This window comes from Mustela nigripes, chromosome 13 (assembly GCF_022355385.1).
Source record: "Mustela nigripes isolate SB6536 chromosome 13, MUSNIG.SB6536, whole genome shotgun sequence".
NCBI classification, from domain to species: Eukaryota; Metazoa; Chordata; class Mammalia; order Carnivora; family Mustelidae; genus Mustela; species Mustela nigripes.
The window spans coordinates 112078216-112098192 of NC_081569.1; the positions used below are offsets into that span (position 1 = coordinate 112078216).

At 39.1% G+C, this 19977-nt stretch overlaps 1 protein-coding gene and 1 pseudogene across 2 annotated transcripts; both read left to right on the forward strand.

The window, feature by feature from the left end:
* Positions 1–1012: 1012 nt before the first annotated feature.
* Positions 1013–19248, forward strand: GARIN2 (golgi associated RAB2 interactor family member 2). 2 transcript variants are annotated; one of them, XM_059371310.1, is made up of 8 exons: positions 1013–1171; positions 3969–4168; positions 4887–5430; positions 8701–8948; positions 14972–15000; positions 18382–18402; positions 18491–18632; positions 19153–19248. In XM_059371310.1, the coding sequence occupies exons 1-8, from the start codon at positions 1013–1015 to the stop codon at positions 19154–19156; spliced, it is 1347 nt and encodes a 448-aa protein (XP_059227293.1). In that variant the 3' UTR covers positions 19157–19248. The 2 variants fall into 2 exon arrangements, with proteins under 2 accessions (XP_059227293.1, XP_059227294.1); XM_059371311.1 differs by lacking the exons at positions 18382–18402; positions 18491–18632; positions 19153–19248 and adding an exon at positions 17476–17540.
* LOC132000349 (U2 spliceosomal RNA) lies at positions 12243–12397 on the forward strand (annotated as a pseudogene).
* Positions 19249–19977: the final 729 nt, after the last annotated feature.

The window sequence follows — 19977 nt, forward strand, 5'->3', positions numbered from 1 at the left end:
TCTTTTTGTCTCATTCTTTTTATAATTAGCTTTACTGAACTATTTTACTTTCTTGCTTTTCCCGATTTTTCTTACTTTCCCTATGTTCATGTATAGCTGTGCTGAAGGGAGGCATTGAGTTGCCGCTAGCAGAAGGTCTGATGGGGAATTCCCATGCCAAGAGTCATTGCTCATAGGATGTCAGGTAGCTGTGGTCTCTGCTTTCTATGGCCCAGGCTGGGACAGCAACAAGACGTGTCCACTACTTACCCCGTAGCTTGAACAAAAGGGAAAAAAAAACCTCTGAGAAAGGACGGAGGTGGAACTATGTATTCGCAGTGGAATACAGGAGCAGCTGCTTGCCAGTTAAGGACCCCTCCTCTAACTGGCATGGGATTTGTGAAGAGGGAAGGAGGAGATCTTTTGAAAATATGAACAGAATTACATTCTGAGGCCTTGTTCCCTTCTTGGAATTCTGTCATTTCTGGTCAATAAAAGGTAAAATCCAGTGATGCCAGCGCCACTATTTTTTTGTTGAAGCAATTTCTGGAGAGAGTCAGAGAAACTGGCCACTATTTACCTCTCAACCAAGAGCTAAGTATCAGTCAGGGGTGAATGGTCAGGAAAACATGTTCTCAGTTTAGTATGGTTTGATACCCTATTTACCAAAAAATAATAATAATAATAATAACAATAAGGGAAGGGTGGTAGTACCATTAATTATGAAGACAGAAAATGATGGTTTGCGGAATGTGGCACACATGTTTCATGACCTTCTAAAGAGGCCTTTCCTAATTGCCTTCATTAATTAGGGTTACCAGCCCCACACCCCAGACTGTGTAGGGACAAAGATCTTACCAATCATGTTCAGATATATCCCCAGTGCCCAATGCAGTGTCTGGCATATCATAGATGTTGATAAAATTTGTTGACTCAAGGAGTAAGGAAGGCAAATTTATTATATTAAATTTTCTCTGTATCTGTTCATTGTGTTCCCATTCCCTCGACTCTCTGACGTTTGTATGTAAGCACCATGAAGAAGAACAAGAGGAACCCCACCACAAGGATCAATGAGCGAGACGCCATCTCTATCCCAACCTCCCAGGATCCAAGAAATCTTCAAAATATGTTGGATGGAGGAGAGTATGCCCCTTTTGTATCTCCTCCCATATTAGAGAGCAATTTTATCCAGGTAAATAATATTTGAGCCCTGAATTAAGTTCCAATAACTTCAGTGATTAATTTTCTCAAAGAAATTGAGAAGATTAAGAGGAGAATTATTCTAAATGTGATAAAGGAATGCATGAGACAATTAAAGGGAACAATTTGGGGACTTTAACCAACCTAAAATAATTATAATGTTAAAGGAAAATTCATTTCAAATTTTCCCAGCAAACTCTCACCAAGGAATTCTGTTCTAATGCCACCATAATTGTCATTCTATCATAATCTTCCCAAGATGTCATGAAGAGATTACAGTGAATTCAGAACATCCTGACAGGAAAGCATTCAGATAGCTCCTTTCTTAGATCTAGTAGACATTTTAAAGAATAACATCTATGACACAACTGAGTATTATAATGAATTTTGGCTCTAGCTCTGAAAGTAAAAATTGTCAAATTGTCAGGAAGAAGAGATTTCTTCTCACAGAAATGTACCAACATCATGAATGAAACTGCATTTCAACACAGTTGAGAGCAGTTTTGCTTTCCCTAGACATTCAACATGAAAATCTCCAGACAAAGAAATGGGGAAATGAGTTCACTGTTGTAGGCCGTACCCTTAAACTCCATAGTAAGGCCATGACCGAGACTAATACAAAACACCCATTCAAGCAGTCCCTCAGCTGATTCTACAGAGGGGAGACAGGGAAGACAACAGACACTTCCATAAACGTGTTCTTTGCCCTGATGTCTGGGTTCTAGGGAGACCTCTTCACCCTCCAGAACACCAGAGGCAGGTGTTTAAAGAACACTAATGTTTAAGTAATGCCCAGAATAGATGTGATAAGTAATGTTTTGATGATTTTACCTTCTATATGTTTCTTTCCTACTAATAATCTTCTTAATTTTTCACACTTCTTTCCTACCCGCTTTTCAAACATTTTGCATGTCCTAACGAACCCTGAGGGAGGGAGGTAGACATGCCCCTTATCATAATTGGGTGAGTTATTTCCTTCAACATACACAACCTTTTATGGTTAGTATGTCTTTGGAAGCAAGTTGCAACAGTTGCCCCTGACCCAACTTTAAACAAAAAAGAACAACAGTTATCTCAAAGTAAAAGAGCCACAGGGCATCGGCTCCCTTGCAGGGAGTCCTGGAGGACCCAGGTCCTCTCTTGTGCTCTAGCCCCCCACAAGTTAGCTCCCCTCAGGACATTACATGCAAACAGCTGCCAGAAAGAGAAGAGGTGCTTTCCTCATAGCAACTTTTTGTGAGGACTGAGAAACCTTTCCTGGAGCCACCAGGAGGCCCCCCACTGTGTCTGATTGGCTGGGCCTAGGTCACATGGCCCTGTTGAAAGCAAGCACTGGCAAGAGGATGAAACCACAATGACCAAGGTTCATCAGTATTTAACCCTTGGGCCAGAGCACCATCCCTCAGGGGCAGTACTGGATGGATTCTGGATTCTGTTAATCAGGCATGGTTCTGAGCGGGTCTTTAGTGTGGCCTACAATCTCTTTCAGAGGAGATATATATATAGATATCTATCTATCTATATATATATATATTTGTTTGTTTTTTAAGTGATTTTTTTGTGTTTTTGAGTTAACATACAACTGAGAAAACCACCAAGTTTTGCCCCTCTCTGGCTTCCTTCACATCCCTGTCTGGCACTTTCCAGCCTTCTTTTCTTCCAACTATCAGAGACTTTACTGGCCAAGATTCTTGGACTTTTAAAGATTTTATTTATTTATTTGACAGAGAGAGACACAGTGAGAAAGGGAACACAAGCAGGAGGAGTGGGAGAGGGAGAAGCAGGCTCCCTACTAAGCAGGAAGCCCAATGTGGGGCTCGATCCAGGACTCTGGAATCATGACCTGGGCCAAAGGCAGACGCTTAACAACTGAGCCAACCAGACACCCCACATATTATTAAAAATTAAATCACATTGGGGCACCTGGGTGGCTCAGTGGGTTAAAACCCATTGTGAACCAGAATGTCTGTGAGGTCAGATTTGATATGTGTTTGATCAAGATGATCCAATCCCATGGGGCGCCTGGGTGGCTCAGTGGGTTAAGCCGCTGCCTTCGGCTCGGGTCATGATCCCAGGGTCCTGGGATTGAGCCCCGCATCAGGCTCTCTGCTCAGCAGGGAGCCTGCTTCCTCCTTTCTCTCTGCCTCTCTGCCTACTTGTGATCTTTGTCTGTCAAATAAATAAATAAAAATCTTTAAAAAAAAATTAAATCACATAAGCTCATATACTCAAAACTTATTTTTCCTATTATATTACTACCTTTTACTGTTTTTATGCTCTTTAGGTTACAGACAAATGTCATTGAAGACTGCTGTGAGAATCAATTGACTACACTGAATTTAAAATAAAGTTTTGTGTATATTATTATTTATAAATTGTGTGTTACTCATCTTTTTTATCATTAAAATATATAATAAACGTCTATATCTTCCAACAGATATTTGTTACACATTTACCAGCACATCACTATTTGTATCCCCTCTTAAATCAAGTCTCTTGTTATATGCCTCACAGCACAGCACGCTGAACTTGTACTTGGTAATATTTCCTGCAATAATAATTAGTGACATACTTGTTTAATGTTCACCTTCCCTGATAGAATCCCCATGGTCCAGGGTCTGTGTCTGTCCATTCACTGTGATAATCTCCAGGAATTCGCATCAGCGAGTAATGGAACAAATGCATCATCACGGTTCATTTCTCCTTTATTTCCTGCACTGCTCAGGTAAGCACAGTTGTCAGGGCCATGCACTTTAGCAGAAAACTCCTCTTCCTGTTCTCTACCCTAGGTTAACAGGAGAGGTGAATCCATTTACCTTCATAACCGAGCCAACTGGGTGACTGTAGGCATCTGCTCTTCCAGTGAAACCCGCAAGACCCCCAATGTGATGCTTCTGGCACATCTGACACCTGAAGCTCAGAAAAATACAAAATCCCTGTTTCAGAGTCTCCTGACATCTCCTTCACCGCAGAACCTGGTGCTCACCAGGTGAGTTACAAAGGGAAGAGGTTAAGGATATCTCCGAAAAGATGCTTTACCCCTGAGAAGCTGAAAATAAAAACACCAATGACATTTGCTCCAAAGGAGCATCTCATTTGCATCCTGCTACAAATGGCAAAGAATCATGTCCTTAAAGTCTGGAAAGGACAGACAAGCTGGCCGTCAAACAGGTAGTTAATTTTTTAAAATCAGACCCAAGTAACAGTAACTGAAGAGTCATTAGAAACTGGCTGTCTAGAACATGCTCTTCCTTCCCCAGCATCCCAGTTTCCATCAGAATTCACTCTGGTCTTGTCTCAAGCCACTAACTTGCCATATGACCTAGAGAAGTCACTCAAATACTCTCAGTTTTGCAGGATTAACAAAGTGGGAAAACCCCTCACAATAAACAGTTGATACTCTGATTTTTTTTTTTCCAGTTCGTCAGAGTCTTAGGAGTATAATTTGAGTGAGATAGCCCTCAGCAGCCTGGCTCCATGTACTAAAAAATCAAAGTTTTGAGGCTCAAAACTAAAAGCCAGATGCAGGAACATGGTGGCCACAAGAAGGTTCTGCCCAACCCTATGCCTGCCCCAGCCCAGGCCTGTCTAGGAGAAGAGCCTGCTGTCCTTCATCTCACTCTGCAAACTGCTACACAACACAAAAGGAAAGGCCTTTCAGTAGGTCTCCAGTCAGGCTCCCAGATGACCTTTGTGATTCTTTTCAGGTTCCTCCCTCTGCAGTTTGTGACCCTTTCTGTGCATGATGCTGAGAACATGCGCCTCAAAGTAAAGCTGGTGAGTGGTCGAGCCTACTACCTACAGCTCTGCGCCCCTGCGTGTAAACAAGACACCCTCTTTTGTCAGTGGGTAGAACTCATTTCCCTCTTGAATGAGGAAAAAGCCAAAGTTTCCAAATTGTCAGAAGTCTCAAGCCTCTCAGAAATCACGAATAGCACCGACATCACGGGCTCGGGGGACATCATGGATATTGCAGCCTGCACAACCCTACAGAGCCCACCCTTGTGCTTGTGTTCAGAACCTGTACATGCTGTAGAAAGCACTGATTTCTCAGATTTCACCGATGTCACCGACGTCACTGATGTCACCGACGTCACAGATGTTCCAGAAAATGAGGACACAGAGGCCCCAGATATAAATATTGTCACAGAAGTCACAGAAGTCACAGACCTCTGTGACGACCCAAACTGCTCGGAGGTCACAGTGGTGTTTGAAAATGATGACATACTAAGGGCCAAGCAAGAGGAAAAGGTAAGGGACATAGCAGACATTCATTCCTTAATAATTAAGAATAAGAGTGATAACCAACATCACTCTTCTTGGTTAACTCCTGAATACTGCTTATCAAAATACTGTGGAATGTGCTCTGAGTAACCTAATTTTAAATAATGGGATATTAGCCTTAAGCACTGGTATAAAGGAGTTACAGGGGGTATCCTGAAAGAGGCAGGGACCATCCTTACCATCACATTTAACCCAGTATCATAAAGCTATGGTGAGGGGCGCCTGGGTGGCTCAGTGGGTTAAGCCTCTGCCTTCGGCTCTGGTCATGATCTCGGGGTCCCAGGATCGAGACCCGCATTGGGTTCTCTGCTTGGCAGGAAGCCTGTTTCCCCCTCTCCCTCTGCCTGCCTCTCCGCCTACTTGTGATCTCTGTCTGTCAAATAAATAAATAAAATCTTTAAAAAAAGGAAAGAAAGCTGTGGTGAGATGGAGGGAGCTTCGGGACCAGGGTCAGAAGACCCGGGCTGGACTCTTGCCCTGCTGCATAACTGTTTGGCCAAACCACTGGAGCTGTTTGAGCTGCATGAGTTTCCTCGTCTCCAAAACAAGGATATTAATGTCACATAAGGGCTATTTTAAGGTTCAAATGTGTATAAATGCACTACATTGAAGGATGGGGTGAAATTTCAATCGGTAAAAGTGAGGATGGAAATAGAAAAATAAAGTGCCAAAAGAAGTGAGTGGGTTTAGAAAAGGCTAGAAAGCGGAAAAACACAGCGGTATCTAAGAATGGTAGTTCAGTTCGGCTGGAGCATAATATATGTGGAAAATATTAGGTTATAGGATTGGAAAGTTGTTTGCAAACCTTGAATGCCAAATCAAGAAGTATAGACATTTAAAAAAAATTTTTTTAATTAAATAAAATAAAAAAGAAGTATGGACATTGCTCTCTGGGAAAACTTTAACCACAAAAAACCCTCTGTGTGAGGGAGCGAAGGAACTGTGCTTTTAGAAAGATTACTCTGATGATAGCATGGATTGTAGATAAAGGCTTAAGTTTGAGGACCTACTGCTGGAAATCCTCCATAGGGCCCATCATAGAAAAATCACAAAGGGCAAGGATAGACAGTTTACAGAAGAAGAAGACTGCCAATAAATACACTGGAGAAAGTTTAACCTCACCAGCAACCAAAGGAATGCAAACTTAGAAAAAAAGCCTATAAAACTGTTAATTGAATGAATAAAGATAGTCAGCATTAGTAAAGGTGTGGTCAACTTGGAAGTCACATAGATTCATGGTAGAGATAAGAATTGGCCCAAACTTTTTTGAAATCATTATAATCAAGAGCCTAAGGGCACCTGGGTGGCTCAATAGGTTGAAGCCTCTGCTTTCAGGTCACGTCATGATCCCAGGGTCTTGGGATCGAGGCCGTGGGATCGAGGCCCGCATTGGGCTCTCTGCTTGGTGGGGGGTCTGCTTCATCCTCTCTCTCTGACTGCCTCTCTACCTACTTGTGATCTCTGTCTGCAACTAAATAAATAAAATCTTTAAAAAAAAAATAGCCTAAAAAAGTTTATTCCCTTTGCCCCAGTGATTCCATTTCTAGGAATCTTCCTTAAGGAATTAATCAGAATGAAGAGTGAGGATTTAGCTATAAAGATGTTAATAATACTGTATATCACGTTTGTCAAAATGAAATAATGAAAATTTAAAAGGAACCTAAACACCCACCACAACGGAGTCAATAAATTGATATAAATCCATGAAGGGCAGGTGCTGTATTAATCTTTTTTAGGAGCGATCATAGTATCTGGCAAGATCATAGACAGTCAACATATTTGTTAAGTGAAAGACTACTCTGTAGTTATTAAAATTGTTGGGAAAATTTTTCTTAACCTGGAGAAATTTTCATGATTGAAAAAAGTTGAGTGAAAAATTAAATATGATCCCTATTACATAAAAATACATGTATAAGCTCATAAGCAATGTGGGGGGGAGAAGTCATATTATTAACAGCAGCTTATTTCCAGATCGTGGAATTATAGGCAATTAATATTTTTCCTTTTTATGTTTTTGTTTCCTACAATAAAATAACTTTAAGTCCAAAAAAATTCAAGCAGTTTTTCACACAATTTGTAATGACATGAGGAAAATGCTTTTAATAAATCAAGTGAACAATGTAGGATATAGAACTGAAATGTTATCACAAAGCAGACACATACAAAATAAAAGGACAAAAAGCCTGAATGAAGTGTGCCGTAAGAGTAGTTATTTCTGGCCAGTGGCCCCAAGAAATTAATAGTTTTCTCCCTTCCACTTTATATCTTAGAGGATCTTCTAAATGATCTATAATCAATGTGTAAATATGTGTTACTTTCATTGATGGAAAAAAAGTTTTTCCCTTAAGGAAGAAGAGTACTGTATTATTTTCCAGGGAAGTTAATAGAGGTGGTAAATGAGGCGGTGACCATGGGAGGAAGGAGGAGGTGAGAGGGGACAGTAGAGAGACACAGTGTTTAGGACCAGCTGACCCATTGATCAGAGGCCTAAGACAGATTCTGAGGAAGTCAGTGAGTGGCTAGAGAGGTGGTCCATTGATAGAACTCAGGAAACTAGGAGAACAGGAGAGATTTTACCGTTTTAGTTTTAGGTGTGGGTTCTAACTCTTTTGAAAAATGAACTCTTTTGCCTCAAAAAACATGACTCATGTCACCTATTAGATACTCTTAAAAAAAAAAAGATTTATTATTTATTTGAAAGAGAGAGAGCATGCATAAGCAGGGGGAGGGGGAGAGAGGGAGAGAAGCAGACTCCCAGCCGAGCGCAGAGCCTGACACGGGGCTTGATCCCAAGGCTCTGAGATCCTGACCTGAGCTGAAATCAGAAGCTGGACACTTAACTGACTGAACCACCCAGGCGCCCCCTCACCTATTTGGTACTATTAAATTAAGAGCAACATCAGATTGGGGAGTAGGTGGCAAGGTATTTCTAGACAACCTTCTTTGCCCCAACAATTCAGAAAAAGGAAATGCTGTAATTAAGTACTAATATTCTGGGGTAAGCTGACAGGGTTGTACCCAAACACATGAGCTTCTGAATTTGCAGTGTCAAGTCCCAGACTATCAGCTTCCACACAACACCAAGCCTCATTCCCTCAACCTTGCACTTGTGAACTTGAGGGCACCCAGTAGATACAGAATGAAATGATTGCTGTATTAGGTGTTTTTGCTCCATAAATTATCTATTTTTGTGCAATGCTCTCCTGTTACCTAATTCGCTGCTATTTATTTTCAAAGGAAAAAATGGGAAACACTCTGAAGCCTGGGTGTCTACGAGATACAAAAATTAAGAACGAGTTCAGAGAACCCTCAAAACATGTCACCATCTCAAATGTAACGCTGACTTTCCAAGGTGAACGATGTTTTCATACTACCTTGACTCAAGAAGAAAGTGACACGAGTTCATCCAACCAGCTGAGCGCCAGATCCTCTGAAATAAGGACAACTGAATTTAAAAACCTAGCTCTCAAGGCTGAAGAATCCAGGTATGTGAGGTGGGGAAACACCCGGGTGCTAAGACGTGAGGTAACATGAGTAAGTGTATGCGCTAACGTCTCTGCCGCTCTGGCATTTGTTGCTGAAGATTCTCAGCTATAGCTATGATGTAATCGAATGATGACCCAGTCGTCTCTTCATTCTCCACATTTGGTTTTAACCTTGCCTAATTTTTATCCTCCTGTCAACTTCTCACACCCTTCAGTTCACATTCTAGGCTCTCTGGTGTCAACTGCATGTGTTGAAGAATATAGGATAGAAGCAGAGTGTCCACATTTGGAGTAAAGGCACTCTCTCCCAGAGTGACTATGGGCACTCCTGCTTTTACTTTATACTTCTCTCCATGTTCTCTACATATTTCTTATGCTTTTCTACATTTCCAACAAATAACTTCATCATCAAAAAAAAAAATACTTTCATAATTTTATTTATTCTTTTTAAAGATTTACTTATTTAATATTTTAAATAGAGAGTGCAGGTGGGGGAGGGGTGGAAGGAGAGGGAGAGAGAAAGAGAGAATCCTGGAGCAGAACCCCCTCACTCCCCACCTCCCCACAACCCCCCACCAGCTGAGCACAGAGCCTGACTCATGCCTCTGTCTCACAACCTTGAGATCATGACCAGAGCTGAAATCAAGCATTGGATGCCCAACCGACTGAGCCACCCAGGTGCCCCTGTTTTCATCATTTTAATACTCAAGTGCAAGCTGAATATGTGAGAGAACTGTTGTATTATAAAGATAAAAGTTAATCCAGTCATTTCAATGTAACACTTGAAAAGAAACCACAGAAACACCTAGAGATTTAAATGTTTACTTGAGCAAGAATGAATTAGGGAATGTAATGAATTATGTCTAAAATCATTTTAAGTATAAAGAAAAAACAGGAGAAAAAAAATTTTTTAAAAAGAAAGAAATGAGAAAGATTAAAAGTAATTTGAAGTGCTACAGAGTTTGGTTGATTCTTCAAAAAGAATGACAAAACAGGCAAACCACTGGACAACTCTTTTAAAAAAATTTAAAAATTAGGGACGCCTGGGTGGCTCATTAGGTGTCTGCCTTCAGCTCAGGTCATGATCCCAGGGTCCTGGGATCGAGCCCCACATCGGGCTTCCTGCTCAGCGGGGGGTCTGCTGCTCCCTCTCCTCCCTGCTCATGCTTTCTCTCCCTCTGTTTCTCTCTCTCCCAAATAAGTAAATAGAATCCTCAAATAAATAAATGAATAATAAAATTAGAAATTTAAAAGGTCATCATATGAGAACAATAGTAAAATGTTACTGAGAAAGATTATATACAAGTTTTCTTCAATAACTTTGAAACCCCAAGTTAAATAAATGACTTCAACAAAAAGGCAAGGAGGAAAACTGGCACTTGAGAACAGAAAAAATTTATCCAAGAGCTCCCATTAAAGAAAAAAAACACAGCTGTGACTTTTACTGGACAGTGTTTTAGACACTCTAAGAATTACCTCTATTTAATGTAAAGTTTTCTTTTAAATATAGAAAAATTATGTTATATTCTCCTAATTTTTTGAAGCAAATAATTTGTCCGGATTATAAAGCCGGAAAGACAACACAAGAAAGAAAAGTCTCGATTAATCTTCCTTAAGACAATATATGGTAAATTCATAGAATCTTAGCATGCAAAACGTAGTGAGCTTAATATAAAATTAAGGAAATATAATTTCCTTAATATAAAATTAAGGAAACTGTCAGTATAAGTCATTATTCGAAAGAAAAGCAGAAAAAAATCATAGATACTTAAATACATTTGAGAGACTTTGATATTCTTGATAAAGATCCACAAAATGCAGAAGAGTTCTCCTTCAGCACAGTGAAAAATATTTATTCCAAACTGGAGCCAAAATTGTTTTTAAAGAAGAAATTCTAGAATTGTGCTACTTAAAACTTAGAACAAATTAAGGATGTTCTTATTAACATTTCTATGTGATATAATATAAGGGAGTCTAGCAGTTGCAATAGAACAAAGAAATATGATGGATAAATAAGAGGTTTTTTAAAAAAAATCACTCTTTGCAAATGGAAATTTGTATTTAGAAAATTTGAGAATCAACAAATATCTTGGTTTGTAAACAGTTTTAGGAAGGTCACAGATTATAAGATAAACTCACAAAATATTGTTTGTTTCATGATTTTTATTAACAAACAAAAAAAATGCACTGAAAAAGAATGTATTTTTCAAAAGCAGCAATAAAATTCAGATATTTAGTGAGAGTGATAAGAGACCTGTATATATAGAATTATAAAACTCTAATGGCAGAAGCACAAGATGACCTCAATAACGAAAATAAAGCTCTCTATCTGGGCAGCTATATTTAAGACAACAGAGATGACAAGGCCTAAATTAATTTATAAATTTAATACAGTACCAATGATCTAAATAGCATATCTCAGAGAAATTATACAATTATAGAAAGTATGTGGAAAAAATAGTGGTAAGAATCTCAAGGAAACCACTGGGGCTGGAAAATGTCTAGAGGTTATATAAAACCTTAAGCCATATTATAATTAAATGGCCACCAGTGAAAAGTTTAGGATATAGAAATTATGATAGTAAAATAGATTCAAACTGATAGAGGTCTGAAAGAAACATGAGAAAAAGCAAAACTCTAGAATATGTTGGTTAAAGATCTATGCTGTACTACAAAAAATAATTTCAGATGGGTAAAGAGTCAGATATTTTAAAACTAAAATAAACTAGAAGAAAATGGAATGGTTGAATTGCTTCAGTAGCAGAAAAAAGATCACTTTCCCTTTGAAATAACAAAAGATATTTTCGACAGCAAAGTTTGATCCATTCATTCAATAATATTAACTGAGCACTTTGTATGTGTTAGGCACTAGGGGTACAGCTGTGAAAACAAGTCAGAGGCTCTTTCATTCTAGTGGAGAATATAGATCACACACAAACAAAATACATTATGCCAGCTGGAATGTACTGTGATAAAAACAAAAATGAGTTACAGACTAGAAACAGGGATTCGAGGAGGAGGAGGAAGGATATCTCTCAGTGGACAGCTGTCGCTGGACAGCTTCTCTGAGGAAGGGCAGAGGTCTGAAAGAAGGGTGGAGCTCTTGGGGAACAGAGTTCCAGGCCAATTGATTATCTAACAATTATAAACATCTATCTCCCAAAAATCATTTTAAGTAAAGGAATACATAACAGTGGAACAAGGAAAGAGTAACTAGATGATCTATAATGGTTTTACCTCCAGAGCTAGATATAGCTGATGGGAATTTGTAAAGGAACCAATTAGCAAAGGGGCATCGCTTCTCGGCCTTTTGGCTAAGATCAAGTGTAGTATCCAATTAGCAAAGGGGTTAAAGTTATGAGTAGAAAATTTCCTCCAGAAGACAAACACTTAACAAGGAATCAATCTCACTAATAATTAAAGAAATATAAGTTAAGCAATTACCAGTTGGCTTCCAATTAGATGTTAACTGTAACACTGAGTGGGTCACTGTAAATGGTGGGAACTTTCTCAAGAGTGATGGCAATTCACACTTCAAATGATTATTCAGCTTGACTTAAAGGAACATGTGTCAAAGAAGTAATTCAAAAGGGAAAATAACGTAATTGAACACGTGTTTTATAGTTAAAACCTGAAAACAATCCAAACCATGACTGGTAGAAGAAGAGCTAACCAGAAAATATTATGTTAATTTAGTGAAACAGCAGATCCCCATTAGGAAAAGAATAGAAAATTTCAGTAAAAGACCTATATGATTAAAAAGGAACTGCAAGCTAGAAAAGTGAAATTCTGAAAAATGTATATACAATGGTATTTTATTTCTACAAAAGGATGATAAGAAACCACAGTGCTTGGGCATAGTTGATGATTAATTAATATATGTTGTAGCTATTGATAGACGTTTCCATTAAACTTTTATTGTACATAACCATTATTATGATTACATGAATGTTTTAAAATCAAAACTGATGCTAGGAGGCATTAATTAGAGCATTAATTGGAAGACATAGCAGCTAGAGAATGAGCTTTGCTTTCAGACAACCCTGGGTTCAAATCCTGCTTCCTCTATTTTGGGGCAAGTTAAATTAATTTTTGTCAGACCTCAATTTCCTCATTTGTAACTAAACACAAAGAGGATTTACAAACAAAGCAAAAAATAAATTTTGGCTCCAAGCAATCCTCTTAAGCCCAACTTAATCAAGGATGGATTCTTTTTTATTGCATATTTGCATCTGGAACATAATTACCAGCTAGAGCCTAATTTGAGAATCTTCATTATTAATGAAAGATGTTATATCTAAGAACAGAATGGACTTCAGTTTATTCCTTGGATGTTTGTAGGGTTAAGACAATACCCTGTGAAAGTGATAAGTAATTTCTTTCTATTTCTCTTCTCCAAGACCATGGATTTCAGTGACGTTTTATAATGGTATACTTTGGGAAAATGAAAAAGAAAAATTAAAGGATGACCTTGTTGAATATTTTTATCTTCAGATTTATTAGTATTTACAATGTAAATTTAACAGTTTCAATATAGATGAGTGAAAGACTACAGAGACATCTATAATATCACTTTAGGTCCTTTAAAAGTGAAGGATTTACTTTATGGAGCATTTATATTCCCTCTCATACCCTGACAATAGTGCTACTACAACTCTTCCCTTTGTTTTAAAGAGGATAATGTCAGGCATCACTTTAATCTGCACCTATTTTTTTAAAGTACATTTACTTAATATTTCCCAGTCTCTAAAAAACTTTTATCGGTAAGCTCAACCTTCATGTCAATCACCAGACCTATTTGGTGATGGCTACATGAACACTTATTTGCCAGCTCCTTAGAAAATTACTAATTTAACCTCTATTTCAGAAAGATCCATTGTAGACCTCAACCTGGATTTCTTTGCCAGGTCCCTTTTTTTTTTGAAGATTTTATTTATTTACTTGACAGAGAAATCACAAGTAGGCAGAGAGGCAAGCAGAGAGAGAGGCAGGGAAGCAGGCTCCCCGCTGAGCAGAGAGCCCAATGCGGGGCTCAATCCCAAGACCCTGAGATCACCACCTGAGCCGAAGGCAGAGGCTTAACCCACTGAGTCACCCAGGTGCCCTTGCCAGGTCCCTTAAAATGGATCCTAATTATGTCTTTATACATTAATCTGGGAAGCTATTGTATGAGGGTAATTATTCTTCCCAAGTGTTTTGTTTTACTCGAACAGAAATGCTTCCAAAAAATGTATTGAAATTGTAGCCAAGAAACAAAGATTTGGTGAAAATTAAATGACTGAAGTTTGTGTTTCAGATGCTAATGAGGTTAAGAAAACAAGTATTTTCATTATTATTATTAACTTTATAAAAATCAGGAATGCAGAAAATTTCTTTATCCAAAGGCATTTCTGAAAGTGAAATGATCTGAAAAACTGACAGCTAGCCTCTTATTTGATCCAGTGAACTATAAGAAATGCAGTTACTTGAGTAAATAGCTGGGCATGTTATTTGCCTGCAAAATTTCCTAATGCTGTCACCCTCCCATCAGGGCCTTAGAGATTATGATGAAGAAGCCAGCAGAGGTGGGCACCTTCTAACCCCAGGCATCCAGAATCTTGCCCACGTCTCTATGAGAACCTATATTCCCAACACAAGAGACTCTACGTAAACCCCTGATTAGCAGTAATTAGCTCAGTCTCAGCCTCAAATGAGTTTTTAGACACGGGAGAGGCAGTAGGAGGGTGATGCCCACAGCCTCACGGAGTGCCAGGTGATAAAGAAAATAAAAATAGGTATTGTGTTATTATATACTATTCACTTCTATGGCTTTTACAGGTTGGGTAGCTGGCATGTTAACAGAAATGTAGGTAAATTTTACTCTAAAATGTGTTATTAGGTAATACCTTAGGCTTGCTAAACATGTTTCATTACTCCCTACAAAGCATTCAGAGAATGGCCAGTTATCTCATACCTAGTCATTCTCTTCTAAATATTTGTGGTTACACTGGCAAAATTTTGAAATGTGCTGTTTGCTTTTACAGGAGCATGAGAACTGACTCGGTCACCTCAGGTATGGAATGAATCCCTCTACATTTCTTTGTGGCCTCTGGTATCCAGGAGTCACCTCTGGGTGCAGGAACAGAGTAGTTAAGAGCGAAGGAATGCGGCTGGATGTTTTAGTGCATTCCCTTTGCTCCACTCCGAGAGTCCCACAGTGCAGGAACCTGTCTTCAAAGCTTGTCCGCATACTATCTCTCAAGGAGTAGGCATCACAGTACTTTTGTCTGTCTGGGCAGAGTACTGAATCCGACTCACTGGGTAGGAGCCACTCCCAGACCAGCTCTGCAGGCAGAACCCCAACAACAGGGCCTTTTGTCCTTGCTGATTTGGAAGGGGAGTGGTCTACAACCAAATTTCTTGGTAAATCTAAACTCATCTAGCCCCTCTTTTCTTCTTTCTTGTGTCTTTGGCCTCTGCTTGTTTACCTATTCTCATGACTCAGGATCTTTTGACTTCTTAACAAGTTTTTGACACAGGAGTTGTCCTATAGGCAGCAGTGGACATTGTGTCCTCTTGCTTGCTGCTGACCCACCTCTCAACTACTGTCTACGTCAGGGGTTGGGGAGGGGCGGGCCTCAGCTCCAGTCATACGCATCAAAGAACATCATGGAAGGAACAGAGAGGCCCATTGCACTGGACTTAAATGAAAAGAAAAAAATATTTCTTCTTTAAAACCCAAGACCATGGGAAGGGAATTCTTAGTCACATTTGCGAGAGTCCAACCCAAAAAGAAGCAAACAGTTAGAGGATAGGTGTTTCTATCAGTAGGATTTTTGTCTGTAGGCCTTCCCACTGGGCTTTAGTGTCCAAAAGTACCAGGTGAACTTCACTGAGATGTGGTTTTGCAGTCCAACCTACAGTACTGAACCTAAAAACACTGTAAGGAAATGCCATCATAGTTTAGAAGAAAAATGTAAAGTCTCCTTTGCAGTATATAGAATTTTCACCTATCAATTCCTACTCCAAATTTTATTTCAAAAAGAAATCGCAGTTAATTGTTAGAATTAGAAATTCCAGAGATGTCCAACAGGCAAGCATTTTCTTCTTGCTTCCTAAAAGCAAGGATTAGTCGTGCAGCAGCCTTATCACTAATAGTTAATTAGCATGTGAGCATGTAATTAGTACAATAGCATATAACATACATCCCAAAGCACTAGTTGTTCAAGCCTTGGGAATTTGAAATTAATGTAGAATGCTGATTTAGTTTCATTCTATATGTGACTGATTCTTTCACCTGTCTTCTGGCACAAACTCAATTTTGTTCAAATGAACAAGAATTTGATGCCCATCTAGTATATCTGAGGCTCTGTAGAGAGATTAAAAATAGGTAACAGGACATTGCCAGGCCTCAAGACATGAGCATAAATAACATAAAGTGGAATCTTATGGGTGCTTTAAGAGAAGAAAGTGGAGTGCCTAGTTTTAGCTCAAGAGAGAAAATCATGAAAGATTTCTGAAGGAAGGAGACAGTCTCTGAGTTAGGAAAGGGAAATAAGAGTATCCTGGATATTAGTGTGAGCAAAATCAAAGAATAGGACCATGCTGGGCATATTCCATGTAGGAATAGTGAGAGAGGCCACTGGAAAGCTAAGCAGGAGCCAGATTCCGGAAATCTTGAGCCATGCTGGGCAGTTTGGAAAGTACAGTTCAGTAGGGAAGGAGGAGCCACTGGAAAACAGAACTAACAAAATTAGTGCTGTATTTTGGAATGATTACTCTAACCGCCATCTCTAAGAGACCCTGAGGAGGCTACAGATAGGAAGTCATTAGAATCGTCCAGGGTGAAGGTGCCAAAGTCTTGAACCAGGTGTAAAGGAGTCGGACGGCAACAAGGACATGAATATGTAGTTAGCAAAGTTTGTTGACTGACTACCTGTGGGGACAAAAACAAACAAACCACAACAAACAAGCTAAACAAACCTGAGGATGACAGTTTGGGAAACAACATAAGCAGGAGGTAATGAGTCCATGATACATGCTGAGAAAATGAATTCCAGGAAATCTGGAAGGAAATTATGAAGAAACCAGCTGTTAAATACTTCATCTAGAATGAAAAGTCCCAGGTTTGAGTTCTAAATGCACTTCCTCTGTTCCACGGGTATGAGGTCTCTGGACCTCAAGCTTCTTCAGCTATCAAATATGTATGCATATAGATGAGGAATCTATATGTGCATGTTTAGCTGTCCCAAGGCCCTCTCAGCTGCTATGATGTCATAAGCTGATACGTGTGGGGTCCTGGTGACCCCTCTTTGTATATTCAGCAGGCAGCTTGAAATCAGGTTCTGGAAATCGGGAGTTAAGCAAAGATACAGCCGACATGCAGTGAACTTCCGCTCTCAGCTTGTTAAATCTCAAGGGTGGTACAATGTACAAATTTAGCTTGCAGTTGTCACAAAGTATTAATTATTTTCCCCGTTTGTTTTCTTTCACATACTTTCTCATTCTTCCCACTTCTCTCTCTGTCTTCCCATGTTTCCTGACTTAGGCTTACATAGTTTTTCCATTTTCCCTTTGATTAGCATTTCCTTACCTGTTGCCACACTCCTCTGAATCACTTCTTTCCCCTTTCATACTTACTTACTCACATTTTCCACTTCCTACCCCAAGAAGAGCAAAGATTAGTAGAATCTTACTTCCTTGTCCCTGGAATTTAGACTGAATGTAGATGAAAAATGAGTCGGTGAATCTGATTTCTATTCCAGGCAGTTCCCGTAGCAATTAAACAAAACAAAACAAAACCAAAAAAATGGTACCATTAACCTATTCAGGTTCACCATCACCCAACTCCTTTACACCCATGCCTGGGGACCATGGTCTCTTATTCATGTCTCAAATCTCTCAGCAGTTTGACACTTTGCTCCTTTCTGAGTAAGGCTTCATCAAGGGGCATTGCGCACATACTCTTTTTAGGACAAGCCTACAAGGCATAGCTCAGGCTGACACTGTCTCTCTGGATCTGGGCCCACCGCTCCCTTTTCTTGACTTTTAATTTCTTACCTATCTAGGTATTACTCACCTTAGCTCTGCTGATCTCTTTGTGGGAAGCCCAAATTTAGGTTTACCTATGGTCCAATGTTATTTTCCCAAGATGGTAGGCAATTGGACAAAAGACAGAGAGCTGAGAAAGACCCACAGGGGAAAATGGCTTATGAAATCTGGGGCATGTGCTCTCCATCCAAACCCATCTTTCTTTTCCACTTTTCTCTGAACTATTGCAAATCAAATTCCTTGAAATCCTAAATAGCCAGGTTCAGTCTCTGTTTATGAAACACCATCTAAAAAAAGAAAGGATGGGGGGACCCCAAAAGGGAAGCTGTTTGTGAAATCTAACAATGGGCTCCATTGGAAAGAATAAAGACATTTTTTTTTTTTTATTTAAGACCAAATTAAGTTGTCTCTCCTTCTGTGCTTTTTTTCTCTCCTGCTTCTGGCTTTTTCCTTTCTTCCTCACTTCCCTCTCTCTTTTCCACTCTCCCCACTATTTTTCATTTGCCCTCTGGCTCCCTCCTCTTATGTCAATCTACTTCCCTCAATCTCATGCCTTATGTGTGTCCCCTTTTCTCAGGGGAATGGATGTGAGGAAAGGAAAGTAAAACAGGAAAAGAAAAGGCCAATGGAAAAAACATGTAAGACAACCAAAAGGTAATTTTTTTTTTTTTACAATTATAAATCACTGTAGCTATAAAGGTCAGATATGACGCTTGCACAAAAAGTTGTCAACAAATTGAATCTTTGAGCAGGGAATCTTATTACTTCTATTGTAGTAACAATAGAGGTGGAATGGGATGTTGAGGGTCTGCTGTAGTTTCTGCCCTAGAATCTTCCAAGGATCAAAAGGTAATATCAGCACAGAGGTTAGAGCCGCCCAGACACTCCAGAAATAGCTGTTAAAAACAAAAATTTTAAGAAATTAAGGAGTTTCCTTTAACATCACTTCAATATCTAGATTTCAAAAATGAGATCTTATCCGTCCAGAGGATCTTTATTGTTAGAATAAGAAGAGAAGCTATATTAAAGATGCAATTTTACTTATTTCAATCACTTATTTTACTCATATGTAGTTTTTAATGTTTTTTACTTACCAGTAATAACTTTTAAAATATTCTGTATTTTTAGACCTTTGAATTGAACTGACTTTTCCTTTTTTTTTTTTTTTTGTTAGATAAATACAAACTACTAAACTAAAAAACAAGCATGGCTCAAGAAATAACAACCAAGACAAGAGGAAAAAAAAAGCAGTGTCTTCCATGTGGCAGAAATAAAGGCTACTACTAATCAATCACTGAGCATTTAAGTTCATGCTAATCTAACTTCTTAAATCTTGGCTATTATAATTGTGGATATCAATTTTAAAGGAAGGTAGAGAAATAGAACTATTAAGGTTTTCAATTCATAAACTCAATTTTTATCTATAGGGCTTCTTTTCTTTGGGGTTGTTGGATAAATTTGTTACTCTCTTTGGTTTTCCTTTTCTCACTTGGACCTTAACCCAACACCTTGTTGTTTCTAACATTAAGCACTGTAAGGTTCTTGACGGTGGGGACTGTGTTCATTCTTTGTGTTTTAAGTGTTGAGCACCTGACCTGAGAAATCGAATTTGCTGAATCAGTGAATGCCATTTCCAAACAGGATTTTAAAAACATCTACTCCTTTTTTTTTTTAGATGATTTTATTTATTTATTTATTTATTAGATAGAGAGAGAGAGCGAGAGCGAGCACAAGTAGGCAGAGAGGCAGGCAGAGGGAGAGGGGGAAGCAGGCTCCCCTCTGAGCAGAGAGCCCCATGCAAGGTTTGATCCCAGAACGCTGAGATCATGACCTGAGCTGAAGGCAGAGGCTTAACTCACTGAGCCACCCAGGCGCCCCACTTCTACTCCTTTAAATATAGAAGAAGAACTATACATGGTCCCCATCCAAAGAATAATTTGGATTTTTAAAAGCCACCACTTATTCCTTTTCAAAAAGCTGCCAGTCGTTCTACCATGTG

What these genes read in the sequence shown, in the direction of transcription:
- GARIN2 (XM_059371310.1), top strand. Translation starts at nt 1,013, where the DNA reads ATGAAGAAGAACAAGAGGAACCCCACCACAAGGATCAATGAGCGAGAC. An exon ending in TAGAGAGCAATTTTATCCAG is followed by an intron (nt 1,172 to 3,968) that starts GTAAATAATATT and finishes TCTCTACCCTAG; the next exon opens with GTTAACAGGAGAGGTGAATC. An exon ending in GGGCCAAGCAAGAGGAAAAG is followed by an intron (nt 5,431 to 8,700) that starts GTAAGGGACATA and finishes TTATTTTCAAAG; the next exon opens with GAAAAAATGGGAAACACTCT.